This window comes from Equus caballus, chromosome 9 (genome assembly GCF_041296265.1).
Source record: "Equus caballus isolate H_3958 breed thoroughbred chromosome 9, TB-T2T, whole genome shotgun sequence".
Classification (NCBI taxonomy): domain Eukaryota; kingdom Metazoa; phylum Chordata; class Mammalia; order Perissodactyla; family Equidae; genus Equus; species Equus caballus.
Window position 1 is genome coordinate 3621862 of NC_091692.1, and position 18373 is coordinate 3640234.

General features: G+C 36.3%; 1 protein-coding gene across 36 annotated transcripts in view; it reads right to left on the bottom strand.

Moving 5' to 3' along the window:
• Positions 1–18373, bottom strand: part of RALYL (RALY RNA binding protein like) — a 674426-nt gene that overhangs the window by 60821 nt on the left and 595232 nt on the right. For all 36 annotated transcript variants that reach the window (XM_070222092.1, XM_070222081.1, XM_070222086.1 and 33 more), the window contains one exon: positions 17083–17246. In XM_070222092.1, coding sequence (XP_070078193.1) covers positions 17083–17246 — 164 coding nt within the window. The remainder of the gene's footprint in view (positions 1–17082; positions 17247–18373) is intronic.

An 18373-nucleotide genomic window follows, 5' to 3' on the forward strand; every position in this document is an offset into this window, starting at 1 on the left:
CTGAGAGCCATTGAATACTTTGCTATGAACCCACAATAATCAGATCAAAGATTTTAAAACTATAGAACAGCAACACCTGCCCAGGAGTTTTCACTAGGTGAGATTTGGGGTCTCCACTCCTCAGTAGAGAGCTGCGCTTCAGGATCTGGGGCATACATCGCAATTTCAGCATTTTACTCTTCTCTGTCACTTTTCCTTTCAAGTTTATAATGATTTCAGCTTGTATATTCCCCAGAAATTTCTGAAGAAATTAAGAATTTAGTTTGATTCTTGAGTCTTCAGGAAATTTTTTATAAGTAATAAAAACTAAATGCAATCTATGTTTGTTTGAAATAGAGCTATTTGTCAACTAAAATATATGATACAGGGCCCAGGCCAGTGGCCAAGTGGTTAAAGTCCTATGTGCTCTGCTTCGGTGGCCTGGGTTTGTGGGTTCGGATCCCAGGCTTGGACCTACTCCACTCACCAGCCAAGTTGTGGAGGCGTCCAACATACAAAAAAATAGAGGAAGATTGGCACAGATGTTAGCTCAGGGTTAATTCTCCTCAAGCAAAAAAAGAGGAGGATTAGCAATGAATGTTAGCTCATGGCGAATCTTCCTTAGCAAAAAAAAAAAAAAATACATACGCTAAATTATGCATCAATGTACATTAATTGCTCAAAGGAAGAACAGATTTTTTTCCAATATAAAAATGAGGAATCATTTTCCTTATGCAATCAGAAATTTTTATGAAAGGCAGATTTTTATTTACGATGCAAAGTAGTTTGCAAAATAAAAACTGCAAGAATCAGGGACCCTGTGGAGTGTTCCTATTATGAAGAACCAAACTGAAAGAAGAACACAGTTTAAAATAGAGAATTGCTCCTTATGTCAATTATTTCAAAGACATCTAAGCGGCATTGTTAAATTGCAGCTAAATTTGAAAAATTGTCATCTGTCACAATTGCAAATTGATTCTGCTTTGAAGAATGATTTTCATTCCCTTTGATGGAAGCATGTCATGTAGTTTTACTTAAACCTATCAAATTTAATGGAAAACATTTTATTGTATAACATTAGATTTCAGTGCAGGGGAAATGGGACTGTGGCTGGAAACTAATGGAATATATCTCTTAGTAAATGGAGCCACTTCTCATCCCAGGAATGCAGTCGACTAATTTTAATTTATGTATCTCCTTAATAAAACATAAACAAACCACCAGTGCCCCATTTTATAGAAATACATCACAAACCAACTAAAACTCCGGACTCACCAAGTAGGAACTTATAAGAATTGAGGGAGCCAAGATTTCCTTTAAGTTTAGACTCACGTCTAGCACTGTAGGAACAGCTTTAAAGATCAAAGCAAGATCATTATAAAATTTGGGTCTAATTCGTTGATGCTATTCAAGCTTAGGGACAACAAGGATGTAATCCAGACAGGTTCTGTCTGCTCTTTCCTGGCCTCTTCCAGGAAATGCCGAATCTCTCCAGCCCTGGGCAAATTGCCTGGCTCCAATCTTGGAACGGCTAGCGGCACATGCTCATCAAGGTTCTGCAAAGCAGGGGTTAGAAATTGTCTTGGCTGCTTCTTGAGCAATTGTGGAAGCTGCTTCCTCACTGTACTTCAGTGCTGTCCTTGGGAGGAGGCCTGCCACTTGCCTGCCTGGTTGGCTGTGGTCCTGTTTCTCCCTTTCCTCAGTAGGACTCACTCTCTACTGATTGGGGATGCTTCTGTGCTGCGCTGCCCGGTTTTCAGATGGAATTCCTGAGATGCGCCACCTCCGTGTCTGAAGTGCTTCTCTCTAACTCTTCTCTACTTTTCATCTACACTTCGCTCCTGTAAACAATTTCTTTACTGCACCATGGATTACATTAATCCTCTGTCTATTTTTACTTACTTCATTAAAATAGATGTATACTTTCCAACTATAGGTTTCTAAGCTTAGAATTTTAAAAATCTTTGCATCTTTGATTTCTGAAAGTTTTCCAAAACAGAAGTGAGTTCAGAATTAAGGAGAGTCTTAGATACAAAGCATCCTAGTCCATTTTCTTGTTTTTTATCTTCCCATCTTTTTTTTTTCCTGTCTGTTTTCATTGCTCTCTTAATCGGGCTTCTGCCTTCAGCCAGCCCAACCTATTGCACAGTGACCTCCAGGTAATATTTATGTCATAAGCCTTTCCTACTGAAAACTCCCAGAAAGTCCCCATTTCTATAGGAAAAAGGCCAGAAGACAAACAAAGACACATGCAAAAAACCAAACTCTTTAAACTGGTCTTCAGGTTCTGCTCCCAAGTTTCCAAACATTCCCGCTGTATATTCCATTTCCTCTCAAAGCACACTCTTCACTTGAACAGAAAAGCTTAGTGCTCAATCAAATAGTGCATGGAACCAGGCGGATGCTGGTTCACATCTGTGTCCCGTGGGGAGTCACTTGCAATCATTAAGATTCAGGTTTGACATCTCTATAGCTTCCATCCTCTACCTTAGAGGCTTGTTATAAGAATTTAATGAGATCACACACATAAAGCGCTTAGCACCATGCCCAGAACATCATCAGGACCAATAAACAGCAGAAGCAGAGATGCTATTATTTCTATTATTATTTATATATGATATACAATTATAATTATATTTTTCATCTTAAATTATAAGCTTCTTGAGAGTGAAGACCGGAGCAGGCGTTGAAAAATTTCAGAAGTCAAGCTTTTGAATGTTTTCTGTGTTTTAATAAGTTCCTTCTCCTCTTATCGACTGATGGAGCTCATGATGTTTACCATGAGTTCCTGGGCTTGGAAGTCTGTCCTCCTCAATTAAAAATACTAACAGGTTTACAAAGAGATCTTAAATCAGATTAGTATCTAATGAAAACTTTCTCTCTTCTGATCATAAACCAGATCCATGAAAAATTGTTCAGATTCCTGATTAAGAAATTATTCTGACCTCTGATGACGCAACATTTTAAAAAGAAGGAATTTTAGACAGTAGTCTGAAGCAAGATACATTCATGGGTTTACCCCTTCAAAGACTCTACAACCAAACTCTCTTGAATAGAGAGAGGGCATCCAATTCCTTCTTTTCTTTATTTCCTTCCTCCCTTCTTCCCTTCCTTCCTTCCTTTTCCCCTTCATCCCTCCCTCCCTCTCTTCTTCCTTTCCTTACTCCCTCCCTCTTCCTCTTTCTCCTTTCCTCTCTCCCTCCTTCCTTCCTTTCCCCTTTTCTTTCTCTCTCTCTCTTCTTGCATTCTTAATAAAACTTAGCTCAATGTCTTGAGCACAGTAAGAAATTAGCAAATACCGTAAAATTTGTGGTGTGTGGATATGTAGGTATTGTCACTGCAGGCCAATTTAAACCAGACCAACGAATCTTACTGAAAGCTTTGTGTATGTGCCAGGCACTAAATTGGAGCTGACTGTCCAAAGGGGAAATAGATAAGCAAACAGGAGGTGCAAAGAGAAAATCAGCATGGAAATACGCTTTTTATCAGAAGCACAATGATGAAAGAATAAGAAAAGAACACCTGCCTTTGGCAACCACCCTTTTGCATTTTTTCCCAATTCCACTTCAATTCTCCAAATCCATAATCCTCATCTTTGCAGACACATCGCATGGAATATAATGCCTTTATTTTGATGTAGAGTATTAGGTAGTAAGAGTCAGGAGTATTTTTTTTTTTACTAAGAATAATACTGAATACTTTTAGCCAGCTCACTGTTATATAATTGTTATGTAAAAGTTCCCTAATGTAGACAAGCTGGGGATTTGGGAAAATTATATCTAATTACTGAAGATTATGCATTTTGCAATTTAAAAATTATGAATGTTAGAATTTGAGAAAACTGCCTTACTTCCCAGGACACTCCAAATTACCTTCCCTTGCTTACTCTTCTGCTTGTGTTTCTAATTATCTTGGGCTCTAGTCACAATTTTCATCATCTCTTGAAAGTGTCTTTTCTTTTGAGACATCCATACCTTTGTTCCCGTTGTTTTTATGGTCTGCCACGCATGCTCATTTCCTGCACTTGGTAAATGCCATCTAATTCTTAAATATCCAGCTCAAATGCTGCCTACACAGGAAAGTCATCCTCAACCCTCGATCCTCTTCTTTAACAAACTCATCCTCCTTCCACCCATACTTCTTTCAGATGAGACTTTGAATGATCATTTCTTTAAATGTCTCTCTCCCTGACAAAAGCAGGAACTGCTCTCATTTTTTAACTCAAGCATCTAACATATTTGCCCAACAATATTTATGGAGACCCATCATTGCCCAGGCTCCTCCCCAGAAGCTGGGGATACGTTAGTAAATAAGAGAGGCAAAAATGTCTGAAATCATGGAACTGCCATCTAGGCGTGGAGTAATACAATAAACAAATATATTTTATATATGTGTGTGTACTTGTGTATGCGTGTGTATGTCTGTCTGTGTAATACAGACAAAAAGTTAGGGAAGTTCTGGTTATGGAGTGAGACTTGTCAATTTATATAGGGTGGAGAAGGCAAGCTCTACTGATAAAGTGACATTTGAGCAAAAGTCTCAGTGGGAGGAAGTAAGTCATGGGTCTATCTAGGGGTGGTGGGATGGGCGAAGGTGTGTGGCACAGGAATGGTAAATGCAAAGGTCTGAGACAGGACTGTACTTGATGTGTTTTAGTGACAGCAAAGAGGCCACTGTGGCTGGAGTGGAAGGAGCATATGAGAGAAGAGAACAAGAAGTTAGATGGCAAGGTGGAGAGTGGAGAAGGGGGAAAAGGATTATGGCGGAGATTGTATAGAGTCTTGTTGGCCAAAGTAAGTACTGAGGCTTTTACTGTGAGTGATATAGGGGCCGGCTGCTACATCTGAAGAGAATTCTTCTGACTCTGTGTTGTGAAAAACTGTAGGGGGGCAAAGGCACAATCAGTGAGATTGCTAAGGAGACTGTGGAAATAATTCAAGGTGGGAATGATGGTAGAATGGATTGGACCAAAGTATTAGCAGTTGGGTGGTGAGAAGGAGACAGATTCTGCCTATGTTTTAAAGATTGAGGGGAAAGCATTTGTGGATGATTGGAAATAAAGTGTAAGTGAAATAGAGGAGTCAAAGAGAACTCCAAGATTTTTGGCCTGAGTAACCGAGAAAATGGAATTGCCATTTGCTAGGATAGGAAAGACTTCTAGAGGCTCAGGTTGTAGGGGGAAGCTCAGAAGTTTTGTGATGAGTCTGCCCTAGTAGATGAGTATACAAACATAACGGTAGTTTAGAAGACATCCGTAACACTACCTTCAAAGGAAAAACGTCTCCCACTCTTTTCCTCTAGATAAATTCTACAACAAAAAGCTTTACAATAAATTATAGACAAAAGAAAACATATTGTCACAATAAAAATCTCTGGTTTTCCAGTTGAGTATAATACTTTGTTTTTCTGTGGGCAGTTATAGGGCTTGAATTTAGAATTATTCTTCAAGATCAGCAAAATGATAAATGAAAAAAAAATAACAAAGTTCCTAGGATAAATTACTTTAGCTTGCTTTTAGGCAAGAGCGACACTAGAGAAACTAGGAGTCAGGTTACATTGTACAGATAATCTTAAATATTTTCCTAAACTATCATAGTAGTATTTAGTTCGAAAAAAAGAAGCCATATTAAACCATTTCAGATCTTCTCTCTCTCTTAAGAGTTCATTGATTTGATGATAAATGTTATTACATTCTGATACAGTCAACAAAATGATGTTTGTGCCTTTTGCTGTAACATGAGATATAATCCAAAAAGGAAATGAAGCACATGGGATGATACCATCTGCCTATATCAAAAAATGTGTGCATTTGTGATTTATGTGGTGAAAAACATTTCAATTTATTTTAGTCACCTGTGGGGCAAGTCTATTCAGGGACAAATAAAGAATCTTCAGTGAACTGTCTAGAACAGTGGTCCTTAACAGAGGGTAATATTGCCCTGCAAGGACATTTTGCAATGTCTGGAGACATTTTTGATTGTCAAGACTCAGAGAGGGTGGTGTTACTGGCATCTGGTCTGCTAAACATCCTACAACCTAAAGCATAGCCCCCCACACCACACCAAAGAATTATCTGAGCAAAATGTCAACAGTGCTAACCGGTAGAAACCCTGGTCTAAATAATTACATACCATCCTTCACCAACATCATGCTTCCTATAAACTATTTAGAAAATTTTAAAATGTTTGTAACCATATGGACTTTAACAATAATTCACATTAATTTATATTTCTCTTTTTATTTATTTCCCCCAGCCTTTGATAAATTATGTATTGAAAAAAATTAGATAATTTGCGTAGAACTTAATTTATCAATCCAACTTGTACAAACATTATTTCATCAATAAGGAACTTGAAAATCTGAATATTTACCTGACATTCTCAACATCACATCATGACTTTGAATAATGTAATAATCTGAACACGCAGAGTTGAGGTTCAAACCTGTCTTCTCACTATATGCTGTACACTCTTCGTCGTGCCATGCAGCTTCATTTGATACGAAAAATATGATTATCAGGTTTAGTTCTTTCCTTTGCTATGAATTAAGGAACCACAGATTTCTGAATTAGTCACGTCTGGACAAAATGAGGCCCACTGTTTTTCTTACAGTGGATTTTAAGAAGTCTTTATCATTATCCCTTCAATTTGTCTGCTTCTGCTTCTGTCTGTTCCTTTCCTCTTATTCAGATATATTAAGGTAGTTTAATATGCAGAAGCTAATTTGCCAGTCTTGTAAATAGTTTTCACAAGTCAGACTTTCAAAGATTTTGATAAAATGAACTGAACAAATTGGTGTAATTCTCCCCTTATATATGTAAACGTAGTTTGGCATTTACCACCCCTGTGGATAGAATTTCCTAGAAAAAGGAGTTACACATATGTGTGTAATCATAATATCTATGCCTATATACATCTATACCAATTCTTTCTATATATTTTTAGAAAGAGAAAATGAAATGGAGAGTGAGTACATTATTTTAGTCGATAACTATACATTAAATGCCTATTGTATGCATCCATACATCCAGCATTTCATAGCAGCTGCACATATACCATCTCATTTAATCCTTACGATGAACACACGAAGCATGTAATAGTAAAATTGTTCTATGCATTAGAACTGTGAATGCTAGAGAAGTTAAGTAATGTGTTTAAGCTGGCCTAGCAAAGAGGCAACAAATTCAAGTTCGAGTGGGTTGCCTGACTCAAAAGCCATGGTTTATGTTTGTTTGTTTGATTCTTTTTTTCCCCCCCAAGCCACGAACTTATCATCATGATGGACTGCCACCTTGGTCTCATGGAGTTTATAATTAGTGGAATAAATAAATACGTAAACAACTTAGTATAACAAATAGGAAATAAAATGTGTAAAATAATGGAAGAATGCACCTATCGCTTGATATTGAAGTTATTCCCTTCATTTTGATCTCCCCCACCAGACTGTAAGAGCCTGAAAATGAGGGTCCTATCATTATGTCTATGGAATATTAGTTCCTTGGGGTTCATGTCTATTTCATCTATGGAATATTAGTTCAGCCATTCTGTAGTCATGTAGTATGTGCTGATGAACTGAAATTATGTCAACCACGTGGGCAAAGACAAGAGAAATAAGTTTTCATGGGACTAGTTGACTGATCGTGAAAATATTCATGAAGGAATGGGTCCTTGAACTGCAACTGGAAGGATACTTTGCATTTTAGCAAGCAAAAAAGGTCTTCCAAGTAAAGGAAGTAGCAAATCTTAAATTACAGAGCTTGAAAATGTGCATCCACACCTTTGCTTTTAGACCCCAGATTGCAGGCTAGAATTGGTCTCCTTGTTTCACTAACTCAAGATATTCTATGACCAATTCTCTTTGAGTTGCAGCATTTCTAAAGCTACAGCTCATAGTCAACTATGAAATGTACAAAAACCAAAAAGTAAAGTGCAAACATCAAAAATAATATTGGTGACACATATTCCACAAATATTTAAGAGTATACTCTGTGCAATGCAAAAGTAACTTAAGAATGGATTTGTAATCTAAAATGGAGAGATTAGATGTGCACACAAATAACCATATTAAGAAGCAGAAGGGCTTAAGTCCCAAAATAGGAAGATGAACAACTGAACTGGTTTGGGTTTAGAGGACCAATGATGCCCTTGTAGCATAGAAAGGTTCAAACTTGTTTCATGAGAGTGGTATTGCCTGAGCTTGAAAGACAGGTAAGATGATTAATTATGCTTATTTGTACATAAGATAGACAATACAGTTGATAACATATTTCTTACGATAAACAAAAGGGCTTTCAGGTGGAAGTACATGAACACAAATTTGGAAACATTTAAGTAAGTGCTCAATTAAGCTAGAAGGAAAGTGGGTGGGGGTGGAATTGGGAATGGAAGGACCAGGTCAGATGTATCTTGAGAAGTACATTGATGAGTTTGGATTCCTATTTGGAAAATGGTAGTAATTTTGAATTTTGAGTGAGGAATCGACAAAACATTTGGTTTATAATAATTCCACAGTTGGGCACGGAATTAGTGAATTAGGGGAGACCCTAGAGGCAAGAAAATTAGTCAAGAGATGATCAGAGTAGTCAAGACTCTGCTTATTAGGACTTGATCTAGGAAAAGGGCAGAAGAGGAAGAAGGAGAGGTAAGAAATGTTATTAAGGTTTATTGATAGGATTCATGCCCACATGCTTTCATAATCCCACAGAAGAACGATCAGACCCTTTGTGGAACTGTTAGTGGAGAAAAAACATAAGTTCTACAGTAGAATTGAGAACCATCTCAAATACTCATAAGCTATATTGATAAAAAGAAGTTTGTTGAACGTTTTGCTATTTGCCTTTTTTTCTGTCTATATTTCTAAATCTGGTTACATTAATGAGCCACATTAAAGCTTAGTGAAAAAACCGAAGCAGAGACGCTCACAAATGCATTTATTTATTATAAATACATTATAATTGTTTTGGTTGGGCTGCTGTGTATCTAAATATTAGGTTGTGATTTTAGTGGGGATTTATTATTCTCTTTATACAAAGTGCTAGTCCGTGTTCAGACCGTGAAGCCATGTGCATCTGAGAAATTCAGTGTGTTTACTAAGATGAGCTAAATGGGCCTGAATCTCATTCTCCGCAATTAATTACTTAACTAAATAACATCCAAGAATTTGGCTCTCAAAATAAAAAGAGCTAGAGGAAAGACCAAGATTTCCACATATAACCCCCATGTGACTGGCTGAATTTCGTCTCCCCCTAATCCCACCCCTGCCCCAAATCCATATGTTGAAGTCCTAGCCCCCAGTAGCTCCGAATGTTGACTGTATTTGGAGATAGGGCCTTACAGAGGTAATCAAGTTCAAATGAGGTCATTAGGATGGGCTCTAATCCAGTATGACCGAGGTCCTTATAAGAAGAGGAAATCTGGACACATACACAGAGAAGGAAGACACAGGGAGAAGCCAAGACACCTCTACAAGCCAAGCAGAGCGGGCTGACACAGACCCTTCCCCTACGGCCCTCTGAAGGAACCAACACGGCTAATGCTTTGATCTCCAACTTCTGGCCTCTAGAACTATGAGAAAATAAACTTCTGTTGTTTAAGCACCAAGTCTGTGGCACTTCGTTATGGCTTTCCTAGCAAATGAACACACCTGTATAAATTTCTTAAACTATCCTTTTGATCAGGTAGCATTTTGCTGAGTCTTTTCGCTCAGTCCTAGATGAAATTCAAACTTTTGAATATTCTTCACAATTTTTCATTATTCTGTTACCCAACTTTTTCTTTTATTTTGCTTAATCATAATATCCTCAGTTTCTTAATTGACATTCCTGGCAATAAATCTTTGCCTTAGATAATAACAATAACTATTATTATTATTACTATTATCATTTATTATCTATTAAGACTTTCATAATAGAAGATACTGTTTTAAGAGCTTTCCATGTGTTAGCTCATTTAGTCCTTACAACAGCTCTGTGGAGAAGGCAGTAAGATTATCATTGTCATGTCATAGATGAGAAAACTAAGGTACAGCAAGCAAAGTATCTTGCCCCAAAATACACAGAGCCACTACTGGATTCCAGTTACTGTAAGTGCCTGTCCCATGATATTGACTACTATACCCTGTAGTAGCAGTAGTAATAATAATAATGGTAATAATAATAATTAACCCCAATGAACATTGACTATGTGCCAATATCTACCTAAGCTCTTCATGTGCATAAGCAGTTTAATTCCCACAACAACCTATTGGATACTCAGAATCATTATTTCCATTTTGCAGATAGGAAACAGAAGCATAGAGGGGTTGAAGGATTCCCCAAGGCCACCGTGGTGGTATGTGGGGGAACACGGATCTCCCCCGCAGGCAACCTGACAGCAAAGCCTCTGTTCTTTTCCACCTATAGACTGCCTCCTGGAAAGTGAGAGCCTCTCAGGCTCTATCTTTCCAAATCCACCTACCCTTCTAAACTCACTTCAACATCCTTATGAAGCCTTCTCTAACCCCCCTCTGGCCAACATTAATTTCTTTCCTTAAAAACCTAACAGCAGAATATATACTTGGCCCAAGATAATGGAAGGATGGGGATGTTTAATGACTCTCGGCTGGATATTAACATTGTTTCTCTGACTGATGCTTTATCCCCATATTTAAATCACATGCTTTAGGGGGAAAAATCCAACACAACACTTCCCTAATGATGGGGATAAGTTCTCAACAACTATTGTTTAAATTTAATTGAACTGTCTTTAATTTTCTGTTAGCTGATTCTGGGCTTTTATACTAGTCTGTCACCTATTCTGTCATCAAAAGTGGATTGACAGCACCCCAAAGGCATCCAAACTTATTAGGATTTTTCTTGTTAGACGTTAGAATCTAAATTAATGATTTAAAGAAACTGATTTAACAGAATTTTTTTCAGAGGGTACTGGTTTTTTCACTGAGAAATGGCAGCTAACGCTCACAGGTATTCACGTCTTCTCTTCTGTACAGTGCTTATTAGCAACAACACACTCTCTGTCTTATGATTCCAGGATGTGGGACGAGACAAATGGATTATAGTTTTAGTTCAAGTTGCTTTGAAAAGGAGAGAAAAACCTAGTAGTAGTCTATTTCTTTTTAAAGAGCAATCCACTTTAAACACTTATCAGTACTCAGCTTTGGCAAACTGTCACATTAATATATTTTTTCTTTATATGGTTTTCTCCGCAGTGGAATTTAGTCATTTTAAAAATTCTGAAATAAGAAATGACAAATTGTCCAGACTATAATATTAATTTCCTCTTCTGAACTTGCCAAGTCATTAAATACTGGGAAACAGCTATTAATAAAAGAGCTAGATATATACCTCAGTAAATATTCATTCACATAAGTCAATATTAACACAGTACATTTTACACTTTACCCAAACTTGTCATTTGTGATTTGAATTTGAAAATTACTGTTATTTCCAGACACCAGGCTAACTATAGAAGTACTATCAAATAATGAATATTTATATACATATATATATATATTTATATACATAGATGTATATATAACACAGTCTGCCAATATGCTTTTAGAGAGAATGTGCAATCATGATTCTGCTATGCTTGCCAGTGAATTATCTATAAATCTTCTTTAGATCTATTTTTCACTAATAATACTAACCTACAGTTAACTTTTTTGCGATTGACCTGCTAAATGTATAGAACTATATGAAACATACATAGTATTGATCAGTCTGTTGTCTTTCTATACTAATAATTTTATTAAAATTAACACAAATTGAGAGTTAATATATCTACAATAAATAATTATTATTTAAATAATATTGAATAAATTTTATATATTATTCAAATACTTATTTGAATAGTTATTTTACCAGATGGCCCTTATAAAAGATTTTCATCCCATAATTTATCTAATATTTCTGCCTATTACTTATTTCTATCTATTACTTTCCAGAGTCATAAAGGTACTCTGGGATGCACAATTCCAAAGGAGTGCTGCAGAAAAATAAAATACACCAAATTTATTTCAAAGCATCTCTGGTTTATATTAAGAAGTCCAGTTTCAGACTTAGCCTTCCCTCAAGACCATCTCATCTGTCACACAAAACCAGAAAGAGAAGATCAAATTAAACCAATGGTTCCACCACTGGATTGAAGAATAGATTCTCATCTTATGTGTAATTCAGTGACAAACTGCAATGCAAGTTTGTATTTTTTCTCCAAGTAGGTGACTTTGGCAATTTGCTTTTCTATAAATATCCTTTCATTATTTACTTATTCCAATGTAAGAAAAAAGTCAGAGTTTTTCAATATTTTGAGATTTCTGAGGGATAGAAACATGAGTACACTCTATGGTTGGGTGACTCAACCTACAAAAAATAATATTAAATTAAATTATAAAATAAAATAAGATAAATTATGGCTGACATGGAAACTGGAAGAGCATCCACATATACCTAAGATGCCATGTCCTCTGAAAGAACGAGGCATGGGATTACAACATTTTTACATGCTGAGGTTGGAGCAAGTACTAAATATACAGGTGCTGGAAAAAGACTAGTCTCTACTAGAAGCCAGGGAAGAATCTTAATGATCCCCAGGTTGGTGTGGAAGGGAGGGAAAGATCTAGTAAATTCTCTTAGAGTGACGACTATACCTAGCCCCTTGCAATATATAACCCTTGGAGAGTCTGAGGGTCCCATTGACTCCAGAAGCATTGCCTGAGGGGAGATGCACTGTTGGGTGGACAGCCTTTCTCCATTTAACCTGAAAACATAAAGGCCTTCCCACATGTCAAAGAGAGGTCCAAGATAACTACTACTCAATTGTGTAAGAAATCCCATCGGCTCTTAGTCCCTCACTGCCCAAGAGAAAGAAAACAGCACGATGTGCACAGATATGAGGGAGTTCTATAAGAAAGCAAGCAATTAATGAAACAGCTTTTTGTAGGAGGGAGATGAGGCAAATAACTAGAACAGGTGGATACTATGGATGCAAACCCATGTCAGAAAATGTTAATAAAAGTGCCATGGAAAAGGAGTCAAGAACATAAATGGGGAAAAGCCAGTCTCTTCAATAAACAGTGTTGGGAGAACTGGACAGCCACATGCAAAAGAATGAAACTGGACCACTGCCTTACGCCATACACAAAAATCAACTCAAAACGGATGAAAGACTTGAACACAAGACCTGAAACCATAAAACTCCTAGAAGAAAACATAGTTGGTAAGCTCCTTGGCATTGGTCTTGGTGATGATTTTTTGGATCTGACACCAAAAGCAAAGGCAAAAAAAGCAAAAGTAAACAAATGGGACTACACCAAACTAAAAAGCTTCTGTACAGCAAAGGAAATTATCAACAAAATGAAAAAGGCAACCTACTGAATGGGAGAAATTATTTGTAAATTATAAATCTTAAAAAGGGTTAATATCCAAAACATATAAAGAACTCATACAACTCAACAACAAAACAAAACAAACAATCCAATTAAAAAATGGGCAGAAATGTGAATAGGCATTTTTACAAAGAAGACATACAGACGGTCAACAGGGACATGAAAAGATCCTCAACATCCTTAATCAACAGGGAAATGAAAACCAAAACCACAAGTGATTTCACCTTTCACCTGTTAGAATGGCTATTATCAAAGAGACAAGAAGTAACAAGTGCTGGCAAGGATGTGGAAAAAAGGGAACCCTTGTGTACTGTTGGTGGAGCCACTAAGGAAAACAGTATGAAGGTTCCTCAAAAAATTAAAAATAGAATTACCATATGATACAGCAATTGCACTTCTTGGTATTTATCTGAAGAAAATGAAAATACTAATTCAAAAAGATATATGCACCCACATTTTTTTTGCAGTATTATGTACACTAGCCAAGATATGGACACAATCTAAGCGTCCATCAACAAACGAACAGATGAACAAATTGTGGTATATATACCCATACAATGCATTATTATACAGCTATAAAAAAGTAGGAAATCTTGCCATGTCTGACAACATGGATGGACCTTGAGGACATTATGCTAAGTGAAATAAGTCAGACAGAGAAAGGCAAATGCTGTATGATCTCACTTAAATGTGGAATCTAAAAACAAAAAACACAAGCTCTTAGATACAGATAACAGATTGGCGGTAGCCAGAGGTGGAGGATGAAAGGTGGGCAAAACGCATGAAGAGGATCAAAAGGTACAAACTTCCAGTTATAAAATAAACAAGTCATGGGGATATAATGTACAACATGGCAACTAGTTAATAATACTGTATTACATATTTGAAAGGTGCTAAGAGAGTAGATATTAAAAGTTCTCATCACAAGAAAAAAAATTTTAACTATGTATGGTGACAGATGTTAACTAGACTTGTCACGGTGATTATTTCACAAATATACAAATATCAAATCATTATCTTGTACACCTGAAAATAATATAATGTTATATGTCAGTTATACCTCAACAAAAAAAAATGCCATGGCAACTCTTAGACAGAGGTAATGACAAACAAGAATTTCTAGGACTAAAAACTTGACTTCTGAATAAAAAATTGTTAGTAGTGAAATTTCTAAAAAAAATTGCTTTAGGAGAACAAATGTAGAAAGAAACTATCTCAAAATAAAGAACAGAAAGAGAAAAAGAGAAAAAGAAAGGGAGAAGACAAAGAAGACAGAAGTTGGAGCCCTAATATGCAAATATGTGTCAAAAAGAAAAAAAGTGAGGGATGGAGAAAATTTTCCACTAATTACACATAAGAAAGACTAGAATCTTCATTTCAAAAGGCTCATAAAATCCAAACAAAATTAATAAAAAGATACACTTCTAGACATATCTTGCTGAGATTTCTGAGCTCTTAAAAATAAAAGTTAAAATTCTATGTTTCTGAGAGAAAGAAGAGAATACTAACTGAGAATAAAGAATGGTACTAACATCAGTCCTTATCTGGAATACTAGAAGTGACAAGATGTTGGAATAATGTTCTTAAGGTATTAAGGGGAAAAGACATATAATTAAATAATTCTAGATCAAGTCAAAATATGTATATGTGAGGACTTTTTCAGACATGCATAGATTGAGAAATTATGTTATTAATTTACCTAAGGAAATTATTTTAGAATCTGCCTAAAACTAAGACTTAAAGGAGAACAGGTGTAAATAATAAATCTCATACAATTTTAAATTAAGTCCTAATGTGTAATAATAATGACAGATACTGGGAGTTGGCACATAAGGAGAGGTACAGAATATTTGAAAAAGAAAAGATATATAATATATAAATATGTAACAAAAGTTGGGAGGTAAAACTCTAATCTACACTAAAAGCAGAAAATACATTCTGCTTATATGTCCACTTAGAAAATGTGATCAGTACAGAAGTGAGAGAAATTCTTAATAAGACACTCAAAAAAATTTTTATAACCCCATTCTGTCTCCACGATCCAAGAAAATTAGAAATCCAAATATAAAAAGGCCAAAAACAACTTGGCCATTTGAATATTAAGATATTTACTTCAAAATAACCTCTGGAAGCTACTATGCTCCTCTGCAGCCCTGGGGTGCACTGCAATTAAGCAGAATGACAACAATGCTTCCGCTGAGAACTATTGTTTTAAAAGTGACCACGGGGTGAAGAATCCACAGATCTTAAGATATTTCTATTTGAAACTAACTTAACAGCACCATTGTAGAAGAAGTCTTCCATAAACCTAGCAGACAAGCCAACGTTCAGTTTTCTAAAGCAAGAACCAACTTAGAGAATTTTCCTTGCTTTTGACAATAATCTGACAGCATTTAACACTCTGTTTAGAGGTTGCTGCAGAAACTCACTTTCTTCTGTTACTAAGGCTCAAAAAGGGAATTCACATTTATCTATCCGCCAAACAGAAAGATGAAGTGGGTAACTAAGTACACAGAGAACTGTAAATCTATGTAATTTGCTATTTAGGTTATATCAGCTGAGTCAAATTCTAATTCAAATTCTGAACACACCAAACTTTAGTTAGTTTCCAGAAGCATCGGTGCCTTCCTGCTTCCTGAACTAATAACGACAAAGCACATTCTCATGTAAAAATAGAGTATTTCGACAGTGACTCTTTCTTTGTACTTCTGATGGTGCTAAGGTAAAAGGCAGCGTTGTATAGTAGATAGCATATGGGTATGAGAGTTAAAAGATCTGGGTTCCAGTCTTGGCTCTACCATTTACTAGCCATGTGAACTTCTCTGGGTTCACTCATCGACAAAAGTGGGATAACAGTATTTGACTTACTTGTCTTAAAGGGTTGGGATGCAGAGTAACTACAGAGTCCCTACAATGGCCTACCAAGCTGCCCTGGAGCTCGCCTTCCCTCAGCTTCTCTGACCTTATTTCCAGCCATATTTCCCCTCCCTTCCTCTGCTGCATCCACACTGGCTTCCTTGCTGCTCCTTGACTATTCCAACGCAAGGTCTCTGCCTTGACCATTCCCTCTGCCTAGAACGCTCTGCCCCTGACAGCTTCAGACTCACTCTCTCACTCCCTTACTTCCTTCAGGTCTCTGCTCAAATGTCACCTGAATCTCTACTTTTTATGAACTAATGTGAAATTATGTAAATGTTATTTTTTATGACATTAAATATACTTTCAGACACATAACATAATAATTTAGAATAGTATGGTCAGTTACCCCTTTAACATCTCTGCTATATTGTTTGCCTGTCTTAATTATCCTAATGTTCAAATATTCAAAAGGTACTAACTTTGCACAATGTTTCTTTGAAAAAATTGTGTACGTACTTCCTTTTGAAATGGAATTGTTTCTCCACTAGAAGCAACGTGTACAATTTCAGGACTTTAATATGTTGCGAGCTAAGTGGGTCAAGAGCACAGTTACTGGCTTTGATAAAACAGTTTTCAAATTGGTCCTGGGTTTTTGTAGTTGTGATTGTGTCTGTGTCCCCTACTGAAATAGAGTGTGGTAGAAAACAGACATCAGCTCTCATCCATTTCCTTTTTCTCTAATACTCTGTACATAGCAGACACTCCGAAATTATCTGATTAATTTATTGAATACAGGCATTCATGCAATGATAATTATCCCCACCTTTTTAAAAAGGCAATAAAACTAGGAAGATTACTTACACTTAGAGCCTGACGAAGAAGACCCGCTGACAGTAGATCTTGATCCCCCTTTCATGGAAAAGACCCCTTTGCCCCTGCGAGTCGTGGTTACAGCCACTCTGGGACGCTTCAGCGGAATGACGGCGCGGGGAGGTGGAGGCACGCGCCCGTGGTAGTCAAATAACCTTCGCAAAACACAAATGCGGCTGAGAGTTGGTTTGTGCCCAAGTGCTCTACCAAATTCGTGAAATGATTAAAACAGTGGCCTTGTAAACAATGTCAATAAACGTTTTTATTTTCATTGTTATTCTCACACAGGTATTTATTAGAAGATTCATTTTTCACTAAAGAAATAGGATGCTAATATAGTCTATGCTTTCCAGACATTAGGATCTGACTCTCCAGTGTGAACTAATTTTTAAACTATGAAAGGACAAGGAGCTTTGCTCCAATAGTACCATGCAATTTGTTGAAATTATTCTGACCTTTGTTCCCAAGTATATTTCTTTGCTTGGTTTGACAGATTTACCCTTCTTAGGAACAGAAATCTTCCTCTTACACATCAGACACTTATTGGCTCGCTAGTTTGAAGAGGAAAATTTCATGCAGAATAACGAACAAAGCAAAGAAAATTATTGTCCAATCAGAAAACAGCTCAGAAGGAAAAAACAGCTACAAGAGAGAAATCACTATGGTGCTATATCTCTCTCTAAGGGCTTTTTAAGTACTGAAAGTTTCCTCTGACTGTAGAAAAGAGCAGACTGAGTTTGAATGAAATGGTGCTGGCATGAGGACAATGTTTGTTGCCTGAAGTGCTGGTGGGAAATATTTATCAAGATATTTTTCTATTGTTAAGACAATTTGCTAGATGTGCAAATTGAGAGTAGAAATATTTGTAGAGTCAGCTATTGAAAATTTCTGTAACAAAAAAGAAGACCAATAAAACTCAGAAGTTTTTGCTAAAATGTAAAAAATGATATTTACCACAATCATGCATTTCCATTAAACAAAGAAAGGAATAAAAGCATAAGAGTATTTACTCATTTATATAAACATGTAATTCATAGATTCAAAAGCTTCATATTATTTATACTGCATATATAAAGACAACAAGTATTTGTGTGACTTAGCACATTTGAGCAGCACAAAAGGTCAAAGAAAAAATATGAAGATATATTTACTCATCTATTTTTAAGTCTATTTGCCATCAGATGTATTATTATACTATCTACTATAAAGAAAATAGCATTATTGACTTAGAAGAATGATTCTTACATATTTTACTGTGGCATCATTATATGGATTACATTCT